The sequence below is a fragment of the Cyprinus carpio genome, chromosome B5 (assembly GCF_018340385.1).
Source record: "Cyprinus carpio isolate SPL01 chromosome B5, ASM1834038v1, whole genome shotgun sequence".
Lineage (NCBI taxonomy): Eukaryota > Metazoa > Chordata > Actinopteri > Cypriniformes > Cyprinidae > Cyprinus > Cyprinus carpio.
Window position 1 is genome coordinate 338,506 of NC_056601.1, and position 17,500 is coordinate 356,005.

Here is a 17,500-nt window from a genome sequence, read left to right on the forward strand (position 1 = left end):
ATGTGTACAGGTGGGGCTATCGAGCCATTTTGCCACACCCACTTCTGAAACCCATATCAGATGTAAATGTTCACCGGTTCTGACACGCGTGTGAGTTTCATGAGTTTTGGAGAATGTTTAGACACTCAAAAATGCGATTCAGTTTGGAGAAGAAGAAGATGCAGCTCCGGCTCTAATAAATCCCATCCAAGTAAAAGAGAAAGAGTGGGAACGGGATCGGGAAAGAGTCTGATTTCAGCTCGCATCATCCACAGCAGCTTTGTTTTATTTATAAATATATATATTTTGAGCCAAAAGGGTTCACGACCACATGAATCACTACTACACAGCTGTGCTGGTCTCACATCAGACATTTATTCAAATCTGCATCACAAATGCACTCCCACTCGAGTTTCTTTATGAATATCAGCCCCGGACTCCAATTTGAAACAAAAGCAGAGACACAGGGAGCCTCGCATGCCTTCTTCGCCTGGATACTCTTCTAAACAGCAGATGAAAGCGCTCTTCAGAAATCAAAAGCAGATCAGCTGTCCGGAGCGCTGTGACCTCAGAGCTCTGCACGAGTTTTATCTTTTAATTACAGAAGTTTAATCTGAATCTAAATCAGTAAGGATGTGATGAGGTTTAATCCTGCAGGCGTACAGATAAGAACTAAGGGTTATATGCACGTACCTGTTCTTCTCCATCTCATTGTGTGTAGACCTGCAGAGACAGAGAGACAGAGATGTTGTGGACCACTGTGCTTTTCTTTGTTATCCACACTAACAATTATGTATTTGGCAAATGCTTTTATCCAAAGCAAGTTTATGTATGAGTTTATGCATTCCTTGCAAATCGAACCCATGATCTTGGCGTTGCGATCTCTATGCTTTCCTGTTAACGTTAGAGGAATAGTTCATATAAAAATATGATACTCATTCACCCTCATGTCATTCCAAACCTGCATGCATTTATTTATGAAACACAAAACAAGATATTATGAAGAATGTTGATAACCAAAGAGTTTTGGATCCTGATAGCTGTGTTTCCATCCGCATCTATTTTTATGCACATTTTGGGATATTGCATTAAAAAAAATGGAAACGGCAAGATACAAAATTCTAAAAATGCACATAAAAAAACTTATGGCTCAGGCTCTAAAAAAATAAATAAATAACATGACCGCGTTTTGTCTGCGCGCTCCGAAGCTCGTAATTTATTGTATACAAAAATTATTAATTATTATATATAGTACCTTCTCATACTGTAGCAAATTAAAATTTTCTTTTAAGAAAAATTTTAATTTTATACATTAAATATATTATATAATATAAATTATATGTAAATATTTCCAAGATATATACTGTATGTGTGTGTATTTATATGTACATAATAAATATACACAGTACACACACACACATCTATTATGTAAACGAAAACTTTTATTTTGCGTGTGATTATTCATTTGACAGGATTAATTTTTAAACTAATAAAAAATTTTTTTTTTAGTTAGCTGATTTAATACAATTGATTTTCTGAATTTTGAATGCGATTAATCGTTTGACAGCACTTTTGAAGAATAATATTTTTAAAGGAATTTTTAATATTAAAATAATAAATACAATTTTAAGTATATCGTTATATTACATAATATTTAAGTGTTTTCTCACATATCAAAAAGATAATATTTTACAAGTAAATTCACCATTTTTTTTATGCAAAAAAAAAAAAAAGGACAATTCAGAAGCCAATTAATACATTTTGGAGGGAAAAAAAAAACATATCTGACCCTGCAGCACAGAAGCAGTCATCAGCAGCACAGGTATATTTGTAGCAATAGACAACAATACATTGTATGAGTCACAATTATACATTTCTCTTTTATGACAAAAATCATTAGGATATTAAGTAAAGATCATATGTTCCATGAAGATATTTTATAAATTTATTACCGTAAATATATCAAAACTTAATTTTTGATTAGTAATATGCATTGCTAAGAACTTCATTTCAACAACTTTAAAGATGATTTTCTCAATATTTAGATTTTTTTGCACTCTCAGATTCCAGATTTTCAAATATTGTCCTTATAACAAACCATACATCAATGAAAAGATTATTTATTCAGCTTTCAGATATAAACCCAAGCCACAAAACTTAAATGGACTCTTATGACTGGTTTTGTGGTCCAGGGTCACATATTATACTGATATAAAGTAGTTTTTTGGGGACTCTAGGCACTGAAATGTTTAAAAGCCCTTGAACTAATCAACAGGCAACGACTCCAACATCACCTTCTTGTTCTGAGTTCTGAAAGGATCACAGAGACTGTCCTGTGCTCACTGCTGTGTGTGTGTGTGTGTGTGTGTGTGTGTGTGTGTACAGGAACAAGCTAAAACAGCAGAGGGGGTTTAAGGGCCCGTGGGCTTGATTAGTGGATGCAGGAGTTGCCAAAATGCTAATTACTGATTGCAAATGTCCCCAGTCCTCTCTGTGTGTGTCTCTCTCGCTACATTCGCAAAACACAGAGGCCCTGGGCTCCGCTTAGCAACAGTAACTAGACACACAAGCCGTCGGCGGGGGGAAGAGAACGAAGGCTCGCTTCAGAAAGAGTGAAAGAGAAGCAAAGCAGAGGAGGCCAGGAGAAAACTAAATCTGGCGTTCACTGCCTTCGAGCTTTAAGATCATATTCAGTGTACATTAATGCCACCACAAAGCAATAACCACCAACGGGAGGATGTTTTCTGTTCAAAATGTAAATACTGACTTGAATTATGATTGTTTGCATTTTATGCACTGTTGAAAAAGAATCAAACTTGGCTAAAAATGAGGTCGTGCAGGTTTGTGCAATGAAACCACACAATTCTCTGGAGCTCCATGAGAACAATCAAACACACTAGTTAAGCTTTACTCGCACAGCTAATGCACGACTGTCTTACTGGAATATCTAAGGATTACACGTTCTTTGTGAAAGACATATTTTAAATATGCCTCAGCTGTTAGAGTCTCATCTAGCCCGGGTTATTATTGTCAGCTAATATTAAAACTTCAACTAAAAACATTTTGTTAACTGAAATAAAAATAAAATATACATACCAGAAGAAGCTTAAAATAAACTAAAATTAGAAGAAAAAAAAACCTTTGTGACTAACTGAAATAAGCACTAAAATTACCAACTTGAAATAAAAACAAAAACTAAACTGAAAATAAATAAAATTGACAACTAGCGCACTCAAACTATTAATCCCATCCAAAATAAAAGTTTTTGTTTACATAATATATGTGTGTGTGTGTATTATAAATACACACATGCATGCATATATTTAAGAAAAATATGTTAATTTTATACATTAAAAATATTAATATATAAACTATGTGAATATAAATATATACATGTAGATACTTTTAAATATTTTAAAAATATATACCGTGTATGTACATAAATATACACAACACACACATATATTACAACAAACAAAACTTTTATTTTGGATTTTGCGATTAATTGATTTTGCAAAACTCTGATAATATTTTCAAGACTATTTGATCAATAGAAACATCAAAAGAACAGCATTCAAATGCAAATATAAAAATGCAAGCCAATTCTGAAATAACCTAAGGTCTATTATTGCTTTGCATATTTTGAGTCTGGCTGATGAACTTACAAACAAGCTTCCTAACATTAGCGCGCCTACGCAAACAGATCAGCTGAGCATCTCGCTCGGGAAGCGGATGCCGGTGACATAACATCCCGTATCTCTGAGTCGACCTGCAGAACACCTGCTCCAACACATAAAAGAGCAGAGCAGCGTCCTACAACACTTCTAGACCCATTATTAGTCACATACACATACAGTTCACTCTGTAACTAGTTACATGTAACAGAATTATTAGAAAATAAGGCAACACTTTATTTTAAGTAGTGCTGTCAAACGATTAATCGCAATTAATCGCATCCAAAATATGTATATATACACATGCATGCATGCATATTTATTTATTTATTCACTTTTTAACTCCATGTCAGCATCAAGGCTATTTTCATGCATGCATATATTAAAAAAAAAAAAATAAAATCTAAATATTGAGGAAATCATCTTTAAAGTTGATCAAATGAAGTTCTTAGCAATGCATATTACTAATCAATTATGTTTTGATATATTTATGGCAGGAAATTTACTAAATATCTTCATTGAACATGATCTTTACTTAATATCCTAATGGTTTTTGGCATAAAAGAAAAATGTATAATTGTGACTCATACAATGTATCGTTGTCTATTGCTACAAATATACCTGTGCTACTGATGACTGCTTCTGTGCTGCAGGGTCTTATATGAACGCACTTGCAATGAGGATAAACATGGAAACAATATGTTTTGTGTTGTCAAAGCTGCACAACTCAAAGCTCGAACGAATGAACCACTTTCCGTTCCCCAAGCAGTGCGAGAGCCGTCTAATCAGTCAGCTGGAGAGATGCGGGGAGTTTATGCAGCGCAGAAACACAAAAACGTTTCATGCATGATGCATTAACACAAGCGCTGAATGTAGGTTACTTGCATTTATATTTATAATTCAGCCGGAATATGATCAAGATACTAACCCACTTACATTCCACCAACTGCTATTCTTAGAAGAAGTGTAAACATGCAATATGCAAATAAAATATCACAGATTTACCTAGCCTTATCTCCAAATGACTACAGCCTCGTTGACTCCCTCTGACAATGCACTGATGAAATTAACAGCTGGATGTGTCAGAACTTTCTTCAGTTAAACAAGGAGAAATCTGAAGTCAGTGCATTAGGAAATAAAGATGAAGTTCTCAAGGTGAATGCATATCTTGACTCGAGGTGTCACATACAGTATAGAAACACCAAGGGTTTTTAAATTCTGTGTTTTTTATTGTTGTGACTATTTTTATGATTCCTTTTATGCAAAGCACTTTGAATAACCATTGCGTATATAACAACAAATATCGTTTCGTGGACTTCATATCGAGATATTATCGCATCGTGAGATTTTGTTATACTCTGCTTGTACTCGGTCTAGAGACCAGACATTAAAAAGACACCCCCTACAATTTCTTTACCTACTAAACCAACATTTGAACAACACCGAACACCACATACGGCTGTATATAAATAGCTACAAGCCCAGTGCTACCCTTGTTAGGCCTTAATATCCAGTTACAAGCCACACAAACATCCAGACGCAGATTAGAGTAGAGCACTGTTTTCAGCACGCTGGGGCACACAGTCACTAGATTTCTGTCCAAGCTCATATTCCTAAAGTGGTTCATCTCCATGATTTAGAAGCAGCAGCTTTATGACCCTTTGCTGCTGTGTTTAAAAGTGGCCTTGAGGCTGTGAATCAGTATCATATCTTTACTTTATCAGTCCTGTCGGATTATAAACAGACAGCCAATCAGATCATATTTGATGTTTAATACATGCTTACAGTATGTGCAGCATTATTATTCGTGCTTTCAAATTATTAGTTTTTGTTTGCATAATATATGTGTGTTCTATGTACATATAAATGCACACACATACAGTATATATTTTGAAAATATTTACATGTGTATATGGGTCAAAGACGCGTTAAAATAAAGTGTAATAAGTGATTTAATGTCCATAGAAAACACATTAAATGTAAGTAAAGTGTCTACTTTTAAGGTTTCAAATAGGTTTTTGGAGAATAAAATGTCAAAATGTGGTTGAAATAATGTTACATTGTCATTCAGTGTGACACAATATTTATGTAAAAATTCAGACAACATGCTTATTCTGACACGTTCATATTAAAATATATAAAAGAATAAGGGAGTGTATTAAATTTTGTGTTTTAAATTAGTAAAAAATTCTTACTGACAAATAGGCAAAACTTAGGATAGTGGCACATTTTAAAAATGTAAAATTACAACTAATTAGTATTTGGGGTGAAAGTAATTAGTCTCTTAATATGTCATAAATTTATTTTTTGTCTTTAAATCAGGGGAAAATGTATGATATTTATTTTTTGCTCGGAAAAACAAAATTGCAATTAAATTATGCATAAAACTTTTTTTTTTTGGATTAAATTATGCATTTTTATTTTTTTTTTTTGATCTTTGACTCATATATATTTATATAATTTATATTATAAATAAAAACATTTAATATATAAACATAATAAATTTTTCTGAAATATATACACGCATGTGTGTATTTATATATACAAAATAAATATACACAGCACAGATATATTATGCAGACAAAAACTTTAATTTTGGATGCGATTAATCGTTTGACAGCACTAATTATTACAGATCAATTAATTTTTACTGTGGGTGGGACTGATAAAAACAACACCACAGAAATACAGTATATGTATATGCTTCTGTTAAAAACAATCGACCTGCATTATTTCAACTTATTGCTATATTAGTATTGTTCCAAAAATGTCATGTTTTTAATGACGAAGTGCACAGTCTATTTAAAAATAATTAGTACTTGCTATGATTGATGATTACTCACTGATGAAAACTTAATTTCTGATTAGTAATATGCATTGCTAAGAACTTAATTTGAACAACTTTAAAGATGATTTTCTCAATATTTTTTTTTTTTTTTGCATTCTCAGATTCCAGATTTTCAAATATTGTCCTCCTAACAAACCATACATCAATGGAGAGATGATTTATTCAGCTTTCAGATGATGTATAAATCTTAATTTCAGAAAATTGACTGGTTTTGTGCTCTAGGGTCACACACACACACATATATATATATGGTATATCAGTTTGGCGAGTAAACTAAGAAATTTGGTGTTTCCATCAGTTGTTTCTGATGCGATACTTCTAAATGCGAATAAAAAGAGGTTGACTGAAACATAGCTCTTGTAGATCAGATGGTTGGTTGGTGTTTTCATGACAAGTAACAAGTTAAAATACTACAAAAATAGCCTATTTTTAAAATTTGCTTCGGATAAAAACTCTAAAATGCATTCAGGAGGATTGACAGAATTTCGTCACGAGAGTTTCCGTTATCTCAGAAACTAGACGGAAGTACCTGCTGCTGCAGTTCTTCTTGCTTTTGATTTTTCGTTTCAACACATCCCTCTCTTTGCTGCTGGTGAAGGGTAACATGGAGGCATAGCCGTGCTCCGCTTCTGCAAACACAAACAGAGACGTGTAGAAGCTCCTCAGAGCACAGAGCACTCCAGCTGCCTGCCACTGATCACAAACACTGACCGGTTTCCTCACAACCTGGGGTGCTATACGATACAGTTAACCCCTTTCTGGACAAATGTCTTGCTTTCGGGTCAATGATGTCATCTGAACTGGAGTAAACCCAATGGGGGGGGGGGGGGGGGTGCGCACCAGGAACCCCCCCAGTGTAAACCAACAGCAATGCAATGCAATGCTAAAAAAAATGCATTGCAATTCAACATATGCACCACATGCACTTGGGTTTTATCTCTGCAGGGGGTCCTTCTACATTAGTGTCCCGGCTAGACTTGTTCTCCATGTCTGATCTTCCCCAAATATCACAACAACAGAAAAAAACACCATGCATTCGCCTTTTAATTGTTTGCTTTATAGCAACAGTGTCAGGATTTATTTGCATGCAAAATATCATTTAATATCGCCTATAAATATATGTTGCAATACGTCTTTACCTCTTTCTCTTCGCTCGAGATACTCTGCTGCTTCGATTAACATCTGCAGTTTCTCAATAGCCGTCATTTTAAGCAATAAACAGCGATTAAAAAAACGACAAATCCGGGTCAGAAACACACGAGCAGCAGGGCTTGTTGATGTTTGAGAAAACCAGAAATGTGCACAAAGAATGGGGTGTAAAAATAAAGCTAAACACGCTGGCTTTGATCAAATCGAATAAAAAAATGTCCCTCAGCTGCCAAGAAGTGACTAGTTAACTAGTCCTGTTCATGTTAAACGAGATTTTGGACTTTAACACGACACGAGCAACAAAACCCGCTGCAGGATGGCACAATCTGGCAACTCTTGCTGGAAGCATGTGTGTTTAGGAAGGTCTTTTATAGATGAGCTGTCAAACAGATAGCTTTAGTTCTGCACTTTGGTCAATTTTAGGGTCAGATACTGACAGCAAACGAGAGCATCTGGGAAAAAAAAGGCATAAATAGTGGATTGACAGCTCAGTCAGAGCGACGCGAGCGCACGGGTTGCCAGATTGTACAGTTTGACTCGCAAAACAAAGTACATTTAAGCCGCTGGTGATATTATTTCTGCAAATAATTTGATCTTTGGTGGTGCTGTGCTGGAAAACAAACAGCATTCAACCCCAATTCCTTCTTGATTAATTAAAAAACGTCAATTTTGATATGCCCGTCCAGCGAGTTGCTGTGTAATAATATTTTTTTTTTAAAAAGGGGAAAAAAATATTGTTTGTTCGTTGAAAAATGCGTTGAAAACAGGTTTTAAAATAACACACACGGCCTCCAAAAGTCCAAACAGTCGCTGGTTTCGATATTTCGAGCGTGACAGACGATCTGGCTACTTATTAAACAGCTCGAGCTGCACGACTGAGGAAAAATGAATCAAAAATAGGAGAAAAAACACGCAGCTAGCGAAACCATAGCGTCGTCGAGCCAGACGGATGAGATGTTTGCTGGCTGCTGTCATGTTACTGTACGCCTGTCAGGGGCACGGTGGAACCTGCGATCCGATTGGGTGGACGATACAGGAAGCGGGCTTCTCATTGGATGCGTTCACTGTCACTCTGCCAGACCGTATCTAGAACGGACCAATGGCTGAGGCGCATTCTAAAGCGTGAATAGATGCGACTGCTGTAATGCGATTCCATAAGATAATGGTGCAACTAAGTAGCACTGTAGCGCCATGTTGGAGCGAGCTGTACACCTGTGAGTGTATTCTGGCAGTTGCTCCTGAGCCAAAATGGATTATTATGCAAATCGTGTGTTGTTGTTATGCTGTGATTGGCTGGACTGCTGCAGCGCTGTCGCCTGTGATTGGCCGCCGTACCGGAACTCAACACACACACGCACGCACGCACGCACGCACGCACACACCTACCTCCTCTGTAAACACTGATGGTTAAGATTATTTAACATGATTTGTACGGTTTCAACAGAAAAGATTGGAATTATTGTGTATTTCTCCACTTTTTTGTTTTCTTTTTTATTCTGGATATATTAGACAAATTAAACACCATTTAAAGATACGTACATGTGAGTTATTTCTAAAATACCAGGAGAAATGGACTAAAAACTGTACTGTAAATAATCATTGACTATATAATATATATGCACTGTATGTGTGTGTGTATATATATATATATATATGTGTGTGTGTGTATGTGTGTATATACAGTATATGTGTGTATTTATATATATATACACACACACACACACACACACACACACACACACATACACATTATAAGATATATATATATATATGGATATATATATATACACACACACATATGTATAATATACATATATATATATATATATATATATATATCTATATATATATATATATATATATATATGCACATGCAATATATGTGTTTATATATATGAATGTTTACCACCCTACTGAATAGTTTTTGTTTGTTTTCTCACATTTCTTTCTGGTGTAAAAAATTTTTCTTACAAAATGTTCCAAAAAAAGTAAAAAAAAAGAATAAAAATAAATAAAAGATGTGATGGTAGAATGATGCTAAAACTGCACATCAACACACTAATTGACAAAAAAACAAACACATTCATCAAGAGTTCCCATTTATTTAGCACTGCAAAGTTTTCACTGAATAAGGCTTTCAGAACAAACAATCCACAATATCAAATCCTTCTAAAATGAGTAACTAGAAACTGCACAGCCATTGACTGAAAAACAAAACTGATGAAACACATATTTACATAAACTCGGGGAAGAAAGGGGAATATATGTTTTTATCTCAAACGTCTGTTGAGAGCACCTTTCCTGTCCATGTATTGTCTGCAAGAGAAAGATGATTACATCATTGATCTCCTTCCTGCACCACAACATTACATCACTGTCCACCAATCAGAGCGCTGGTCATTTCGCCGTGCAGTACCTGCAGAGGTGATTGGCCAAATACTGACCTGTTGCTGGGATACTAACTTCCCAAGTTACTTTTCTCATAATGCATGCCATCTGTACATACAAAAAAAGAATGCAATAACAAAATAAAGGGAAAAATTACAAATCACAGAACTAATATCAATTCAAAGATCTGGAGTTTTTCAGAAAAAAAAGGTATATTGTAAACACACAGATCTGTATTTTCTCTTCTGTGACACGTTAAGAGCAAACGCAGCATTAGATCTCACCTTCTTCTTGCCCTGCTGAATAAAAATGACAACAAGCATCCGCCACACATTGTGCTCGATTCACGTAAACATTAGAAAACAAACAGGGAAGAATATTACACAGCACACAATAATATTTAAGATTTAATCTTCAGCTTTAATTAGCAGGAATATCTATCACACTCTGTCTAGTTGTGCCGTCTTGTGGTTATTTAGAGCATCAGCTTTGCCTAAAAAAGCTGCAGTTTGACAATAATACACTGCTAGTATTTGTCAAGTATATACATATATACATACAGTACAGGTCAAGAGTTTGGAAACATTACTATTTTTAATGTTTTTGAAAGAAGTCTCTTCTGCTCATCAAGCCTGCATTTATTTTGATCAAAAATACAGAAAAAAACAGTAATATTGTGAAATATTTATTACAACTGTTAAAATAATAGTTTTCTATTTGAATATACTTTAAAAAAATAATTTATTCCTGTGATGCAAAGCTGAATTTTCAGCATCATTACTCCAGCCTTCAGTGTCACATGTAACATCCAGTCTATCACATGATCATTTAGAAATCATTCTAATATTCTGATTTATTATGAGTGTTGGAAACAGTTCTGCTGTCTAATATATTTGATCAATAAAAGGTTAAAAAGAACTGCATTTATTCAAAAAAAAAAATTTTAATAATATATATTCTAATAATATATTTTCTTTACTACCACTTTTTATCAATTTAAACACATCCTTGCTGAATAAAAGTAGTTGATTTTATTTAAAAAAAAAGAAAGAAAAAAAATACTGACCCCAAATTACTGACCAGTAGTGTATATTGTTATTACAAAATATTTATATTTTAAAAACATAGCTTCTTTTTTTTCTTTTTTTTTTACTTTTTATTCATCAGATTATCCTAAAAAAGTATCACATGTTCTGAAAAAATATTAAGCAGCAGAACTGTTTCCAACTTTGATAATGAATCACCATATTAGAATGATTTCTAAAGGATCATGTGATAATGATCCTAAAAATTCAGCTTTGCATCACAGAAATAAATGATAATTTAAAGTATAATAAATTTAAAAACAATTATTTTAAATTGTAATAATATATCACAATATTACATTTTTTTCTGTATTTTTGATCAAATAAATGCAGGCTTGATGAGCAGAAGAAACTTCTTTTCAAAAACATTAAAAATAGTAATGTTTCCAAACTTTTGGTCTGTACTGTATATATATGTATATATATATATGAATGAATCTCCGAAGGGAACCGACTGTCTTCAGAAAAGTTTTGATGGCATTTTCATTTTATCTGATAAAGTAGCATTCTTGAGGAGCAACTTTGATTACAGCCGTTACCATGGAAACCAATGTTTCTGCCGCTCCAGAAGCGCCTCCTGCTGGCAGAGAATGAGTTTGGTATTTTCAATAATAAGCCCAGCTCCAGCAACATGTTTTTAATGTTGCTCACTCTTTTTTTCTGTTTTCTGCAGCAACCCTGAGCACTTTTCATATTCTTTATCCTGGCTAAAGCACTTATGTTTTAATCTATAGTTATAATAATAATCAGCCTATAGTTTAGGTAAAGATATTAATATAAGTAAGGTGTGTCTAAAAGTCTTTTGTTTATTTGACGGTGATCTCACATTTCTTGTTTGTATGAAGGCTAAATACAAATAAAAGGTGAACATTGATTTATTTGTACCATTTTTTTTCTAAAATATTATATAGTTTTATAGAAGGAGGTTTCATATACTTGGCAAATTAATTTTTTCAGAAGTTTGTAGGTATAGACATCTGTTGTGGGCGTTCTTGGCAGTTTCTGAGGCTTTTTAAAATATTGTTCATATCGATATCGGAATTATAGAGCTTATGGAACATCAGCGATACAGCGTTTCCCTGGTTACCGCTGTAAACAAAGCAGTGATGCAGCGTTTCCCTGGTTACCGCTGTAAACAAAGCAGTGATGCAGCGTTTCCCTGGTTACCGCTGTAAACAAAGCAGTGATGCAGCGTTTCCCTGGTTACCGCTGTAAACAACGCAGTGATGCAGCGTTTCCCTGGTTACCGCTGTAAACGAAGCAGCGATGCAGCGTTTCCCTGGTTACCGCTGTAAACGAAGCAGTGATGCAGCGTTTCCCTGGTTACCGCTGTAAACGAAGCAGCGATGCAGCGTTTCCCTGGTTACCGCTGTAAACAAAGCAGCGATGCAGCGTTTCCCTGGTTACCGCTGTAAACGAAGCAGTGATGCAGCATTCAATTAGAAATCAGAAACAAGACACACCTTATAATGTGGAAATAGAAGACTTTATTGATTTTAAAAGAATTTATAACTTTGAATGTCAAACTCATTCAAAACAACTGCAGCACATTCCTCTAGGGGGCAGTAATACTGGAGACTCTATGGAAGGCTTCACAAGCGATTTTTGAATGTCAATAGCATGACTTTGGCATCACTTTTGACAATGAAAACTACTGCAAAATATCCTTTATTAAATCTGTAACAAGACACAGCCTTTGAAGCCAAAATAGAAGACATTATGTAGTGGTTTCATTTTCTACAGTATGTGATCTATTATAGTTCTGTGGCTAAAACCACCATCAAAATGTTTGTCTAATCTGTAACAAGACACACCCACTGAAGTTGTGTAATAAAACTGTGTTATAAATTAATTTATTATTTTTAGATTTTCAAATTCACGTCAAAACAACACTCTTTGCCAGCATTGTCTTATAGCATGTTTTCTGTTATAGTTCTGTGACAAAAACATATAAAAAATGTTCTTATGAAAACAATAACTAGACACACACCATGAGGTTGATACAGAAGAGTAAATGAATTTATTTATTGGTTTTAATTTCAATAGTGTGTACTTTTTTTGGTGTCATACTTCTGTGAATATAACGAACAAAAAAAAAAGTTTTCCCAAGGACCTGGAATCAGCCTACTGCACAACCACTGGATTATGGAATGATAATGCTTTTTAATGTTGTTTTTCTTTTATTAATACATTTATTAATAGTAATAATTTAATAATAACCACTATCATATCACTATCTTGTTTACAATTATTTCTTATTTAAATTCAAGTGAGCATTATAAGTGCTTGTCTTTATATCTTTCAAAGACCTTGGTGCACAAATTGCTCTTGTTTTGTTAATTATAAAAAACAATATTAAGTATGAATAATTACATATCAGTGTCAATTTAAATGGTTCTGAGATGCTTTAATGTTGCAAATATTTCCTTGCAACATATGTGTACTCAAAGAAAGTAACGTTTTCAAGTTAACCTGGCTAAATCTGTAAAAAAAAAAAAAAAAAAAAAAAAAAAAAAAAAATTATTATCAGTCACAACTAAGTATTGTTTTTAAATCCACACCAAAGACACAAACTACACCAGCTTTGCATGGATGTGGTTTTTAATGAATGGTACATCCGATTCTAGCATTTTACATTCTAATATTGACATGGAATCAAGTTTATAAACCAGCAAATATACACACAAAAGCATTTAAATAACAGTGAATGATCATAAAAATAATTCCAACTGCAAATAAGTCTCCAGCACACATACATAAAAAAGATAATAAATAATAACAATTTAAGAGGAAGAAAAAAAGTCGTGCATTTAAAGTTGCAGCATCAAGCCATGATCTTGCTTATTTTGGCCTTTTGACGTGTATTATTTGCAAGCCATCACAATCAGGATTTCCAGTGAATGGTACACGTTCATTACGTTTATCCCTGCTATTCACAACAAAGTGAGATGGAGATGGTAGTTAAAAAAACACAGTTATGCCACATGTAATTCTATAAACATGATAATGAGCAACAATCAGAATGGATAGACATGAACAATCAGTGCTTACTCAATGCCACATTCTCTTTTCTACGCATGTACTAAGTGCAATTCATTTTAAAGCAAGGGAAGGGTCACATTTTCAATGTGCATCAGTGAAGCATTGTGAAGTTTGCATCGTGTACCGAAAACGTGTTTCAAGTCACAAAACCATAATCAAAAACTCGTATGGCATGTAAAGGTCAGTAGATGGACGTGAAGATGTGTGAAGAACACTTGTCTGTAAGAGTTCAAGATTCTGCTTTCTCTTTTTGTTTCTTGCTTTTCTTTAGAAAACAGGGAGCTTTGAACTTCTTTTTTTTCTTGGACGGAGATTTGGAAGGCGAGCCCTCTGGGGTGTTGCCTGCGGGTTTGTTGGGCGGGGCAGTGGGCGGAGTCGGGGGCGGGGCCGAGGGCGTGGTTTCTGACGTGTCAGTGGTGGATAGTGCCTTCATTTGTTTTTCTAGCTCCTCCTGCTGTTTCTTTTCTTCACCTTTATCATTCTGCACCGCTTCTGTGGTTTTCCCATCTGTATGTGAACCGATTGAAAACGGAAAATACATAGCACGGTACAAATAATGAAAGAAGAGAAAAGGAAAAGGCAGTTTAGCTCTGGTCAGGATGCTCAGGGTTGGAACAGAAGCAGCTGCTATGACATGTCAGTTTTGGCCAACATGCTCATTCAAGTTGTGTGCAGTGTCTTAGTTTCTATATACTCACTAGTGAGACAAGATCTCAGTACCAAACGATTGTCCTACAAATTATAACACAGGGACAGAGACAGACAGAGAAGCACAAAGATGTGAAGACAGATGGAGGACACAGAACAGAGCTGAAAATGTCACACATAAAAACAAAAACATGAAAACTGAAATGCAAACACACACATAGATTTGAATACAGACATCCCATGTTACTCTACATCATCCCCTGTTATATAGTTCACCCACCGTAGCTCAAAAGCTGTGAACTTGCTTTCCCTCAGGCCATCAAATATGCAAATAAATTAGATTTTTCTTCAGAACAGATTTGTAGATAATGTCCACAGATCAGTCACTTTTGGGTGAACTCTTCCTTAAATGCCTTCCTTTATATTTACTGATAGCAGATTATAAATCAAACACACAAACGCTGTTTTTTATGTTCCCTTTAGTAACAGGGGTTGTCAACCAGAAGTAGATGATGCGACGCACAGATGGGAGCATAGCAGGTGTTTCTGCAGTGTTCACATGCACAGGTGTGAGAAAAGGGTCTCACCTGACGGTGGGGTCTTTTTGGGGGAGGCATTCGGGGAAGCCCCCGTGTCATTCACTACCTCCTCCACACCTTTACACAAAAACATGAGGGTTGGGAAAAGAAGAAGAAGAGAGGAAACAGAAATAGAGGGAGATGAGGTGGAGGTGTACAGTGAGTGATCACCAGTGCTGGGGAGTAATGTATAAAAAATAGCGATGCTTCTAAATGAATTACAGTTTTTAGTGCGATTTCAAAAATATGTAGCTTTTTCAGTAACAGGTTCATTTTGCCATTTAAGTCATCACTTAGTGTTCACTGCATGTCATTTAAATTCAGCATTAATATAAACCTTCAATTTTGCTTCATGGGTTTTATTCATTGCTTTATTCTATAAGTGTTATTATTTAATTTGTAATTAGAGTTCATCATTGTACTAGAAAACCACGGCCAGAAAAAAAATAAAAAATAATATATCATTCAAAAGTTTGAGGTCAGTAAGAGTTTTTGTTTGTTTGTTTTAATGAAGACTTTTATTGAACAAGGAAACATTAGTTGACAGTTCTACTGTTATTTTTTTTTTTCTAATAAATGCTGTTTTTTTTACTTTTATGAACAATGAACCCTGATATTAAAATGTCACATTTATCATGGTTTTAAACACTGATAATAATCACAAATGTATCTTGAGCAGCAAATCAGCAAGAATGGAGTAAACTCAGCTTTGCATCACAGGAATAATTTACATTTGAAAATGTATTAAAATAGAAAATAGTTATTTTAAAGTTGAATAATATTTCACAACATTGCTGATTTTTCTGTATTTTCATCAAATGAATATATAAGAGATTTCAAAAACATTTAAAAAGACTACCGACCATAAACTTTTGAACAGAAGTGTAGCTTTTACTTACTGTTTAACCAGTGAGCAAACTATAGTTTGTGTGTGTGACCCTGGAGCACAAAACCAGCCATAAGGGGAACATTTTTTGAAACTGAGATGTATACATTTTTTGTTTGTTGAATAAATAATCTCTCCATTGATGTATGGTTTGTTAGGAGGACAATATTTGTCTGAGATACAACTATTTGAAAATCTGGAATCTGAGGGAGCAAAAAAATCTAAATATTGAGAATATCGTCTTTAAAGTTGTTCAAATTAAGTTCTTAGCAATGCATATTACTAATCAAAAATTAAGTTTTGATATATTTATGGTAGGAAATTTACCAAAATATCTTAATGGAACATGATCTTTACTTAATATCCTAATGATTTTTGGCATAAAAGAAAAATGTATAATTGTGACCCATACAATGTATTGTTGTCTATTGCTACAAATACACCTGTGCTACTCATGACTGCTTCTGTGCTGCAGGGTTACGTATAGTTCGAGAAAATTCCCCAACAATGGCATTAACTGTTCTTAAGGAGGTTCTGGATTGTAGTGTGTGTAGGAAGACTGTCAAACTCAGAAAGACAGGACACAGTGGAGAAAGATCAGTGCTCAGGTGCTGAACCGTGAAGAAATCAAGTTAGCAGTTTCTGGAAAGATACTGAAATTCAATTCCACTTTAATTCATTTATTTTCAAGGCACACTTCAAAGTATTAAATACATGCATTCTGTGTTTCCACAATTAAAATATATATTTTTCCAAAGCCTTATTTTAAGGAGTAGATAATAAAAATAAAAAGTAAAGCTATGTGACATCCAGTCAATATTTGTGTAAGGATCTGTACTGTATAAGACGGGGGTGTTTATTGAATTCTCTTCTTTAATCCAGTGGAAGAATCAATAAAGCACCAATACTTAGGCCAGAAATCAATGGCTTACAAAAAGAGAATGTGGGACTAAACTACTCTTGTCAAGACTCTCATCTCGTACCGTCCTGCTTGCGCTGCACCTCCTTGCGGTACTCCTCCAGCTCCAGATCCGTCAGTTCGCTGAAGGGGTTCGGAGTCTCCGGCTCCGGAGCGGACGGAGGCTCCACAGACTCTGGAGTCTGGAAGCAGAACAATCACATTCACATAATGAATGCATGCCCACATGCAAAAGTCTCTGATCGATGAAATGTGCTCATTAATACAGATATGCAGAGGTAGGGTATGATTAACAGATCTTATT

The 17,500-nt window shown here is 34.6% G+C and overlaps 2 protein-coding genes across 6 annotated transcripts in view; both read right to left on the minus strand.

The window, feature by feature from the left end:
* Positions 1-8,649, minus strand: part of LOC109068403 (max dimerization protein 1-like) — an 18,400-nt gene extending 9,751 nt beyond the window's left edge. Inside the window, exons 1-3 of the mRNA XM_042723375.1 lie at positions 7,641-8,649; positions 7,031-7,130; positions 673-702 (exon numbers count right to left, since the gene is read on the minus strand). Of these exons, the coding sequence (XP_042579309.1) occupies positions 673-702; positions 7,031-7,130; positions 7,641-7,707 (197 nt within the window). The 5' untranslated portion in view covers positions 7,708-8,649. The remainder of the gene's footprint in view (positions 1-672; positions 703-7,030; positions 7,131-7,640) is intronic.
* Positions 8,650-13,709: 5,060 nt separating this feature from the next.
* The window catches only part of LOC109075847 (beta-adducin-like), a 23,808-nt gene continuing 20,017 nt past the window's right edge, over positions 13,710-17,500 (minus strand). For 4 of the 5 annotated variants that reach the window (XM_042723497.1, XM_042723498.1, XM_042723499.1 and 1 more), the window contains 3 exons: positions 17,261-17,378; positions 15,401-15,469; positions 13,710-14,672 (listed from right to left, as the gene is read on the minus strand). In XM_042723497.1, coding sequence (XP_042579431.1) covers positions 14,395-14,672; positions 15,401-15,469; positions 17,261-17,378 — 465 coding nt within the window. In that variant the 3' untranslated portion in view covers positions 13,710-14,394. Of the gene's footprint in view, positions 14,673-14,863; positions 14,898-15,400; positions 15,470-17,260; positions 17,379-17,500 lie in introns of all 5 variants that reach the window. The other variant, XM_042723501.1, reaches the window with a different exon arrangement.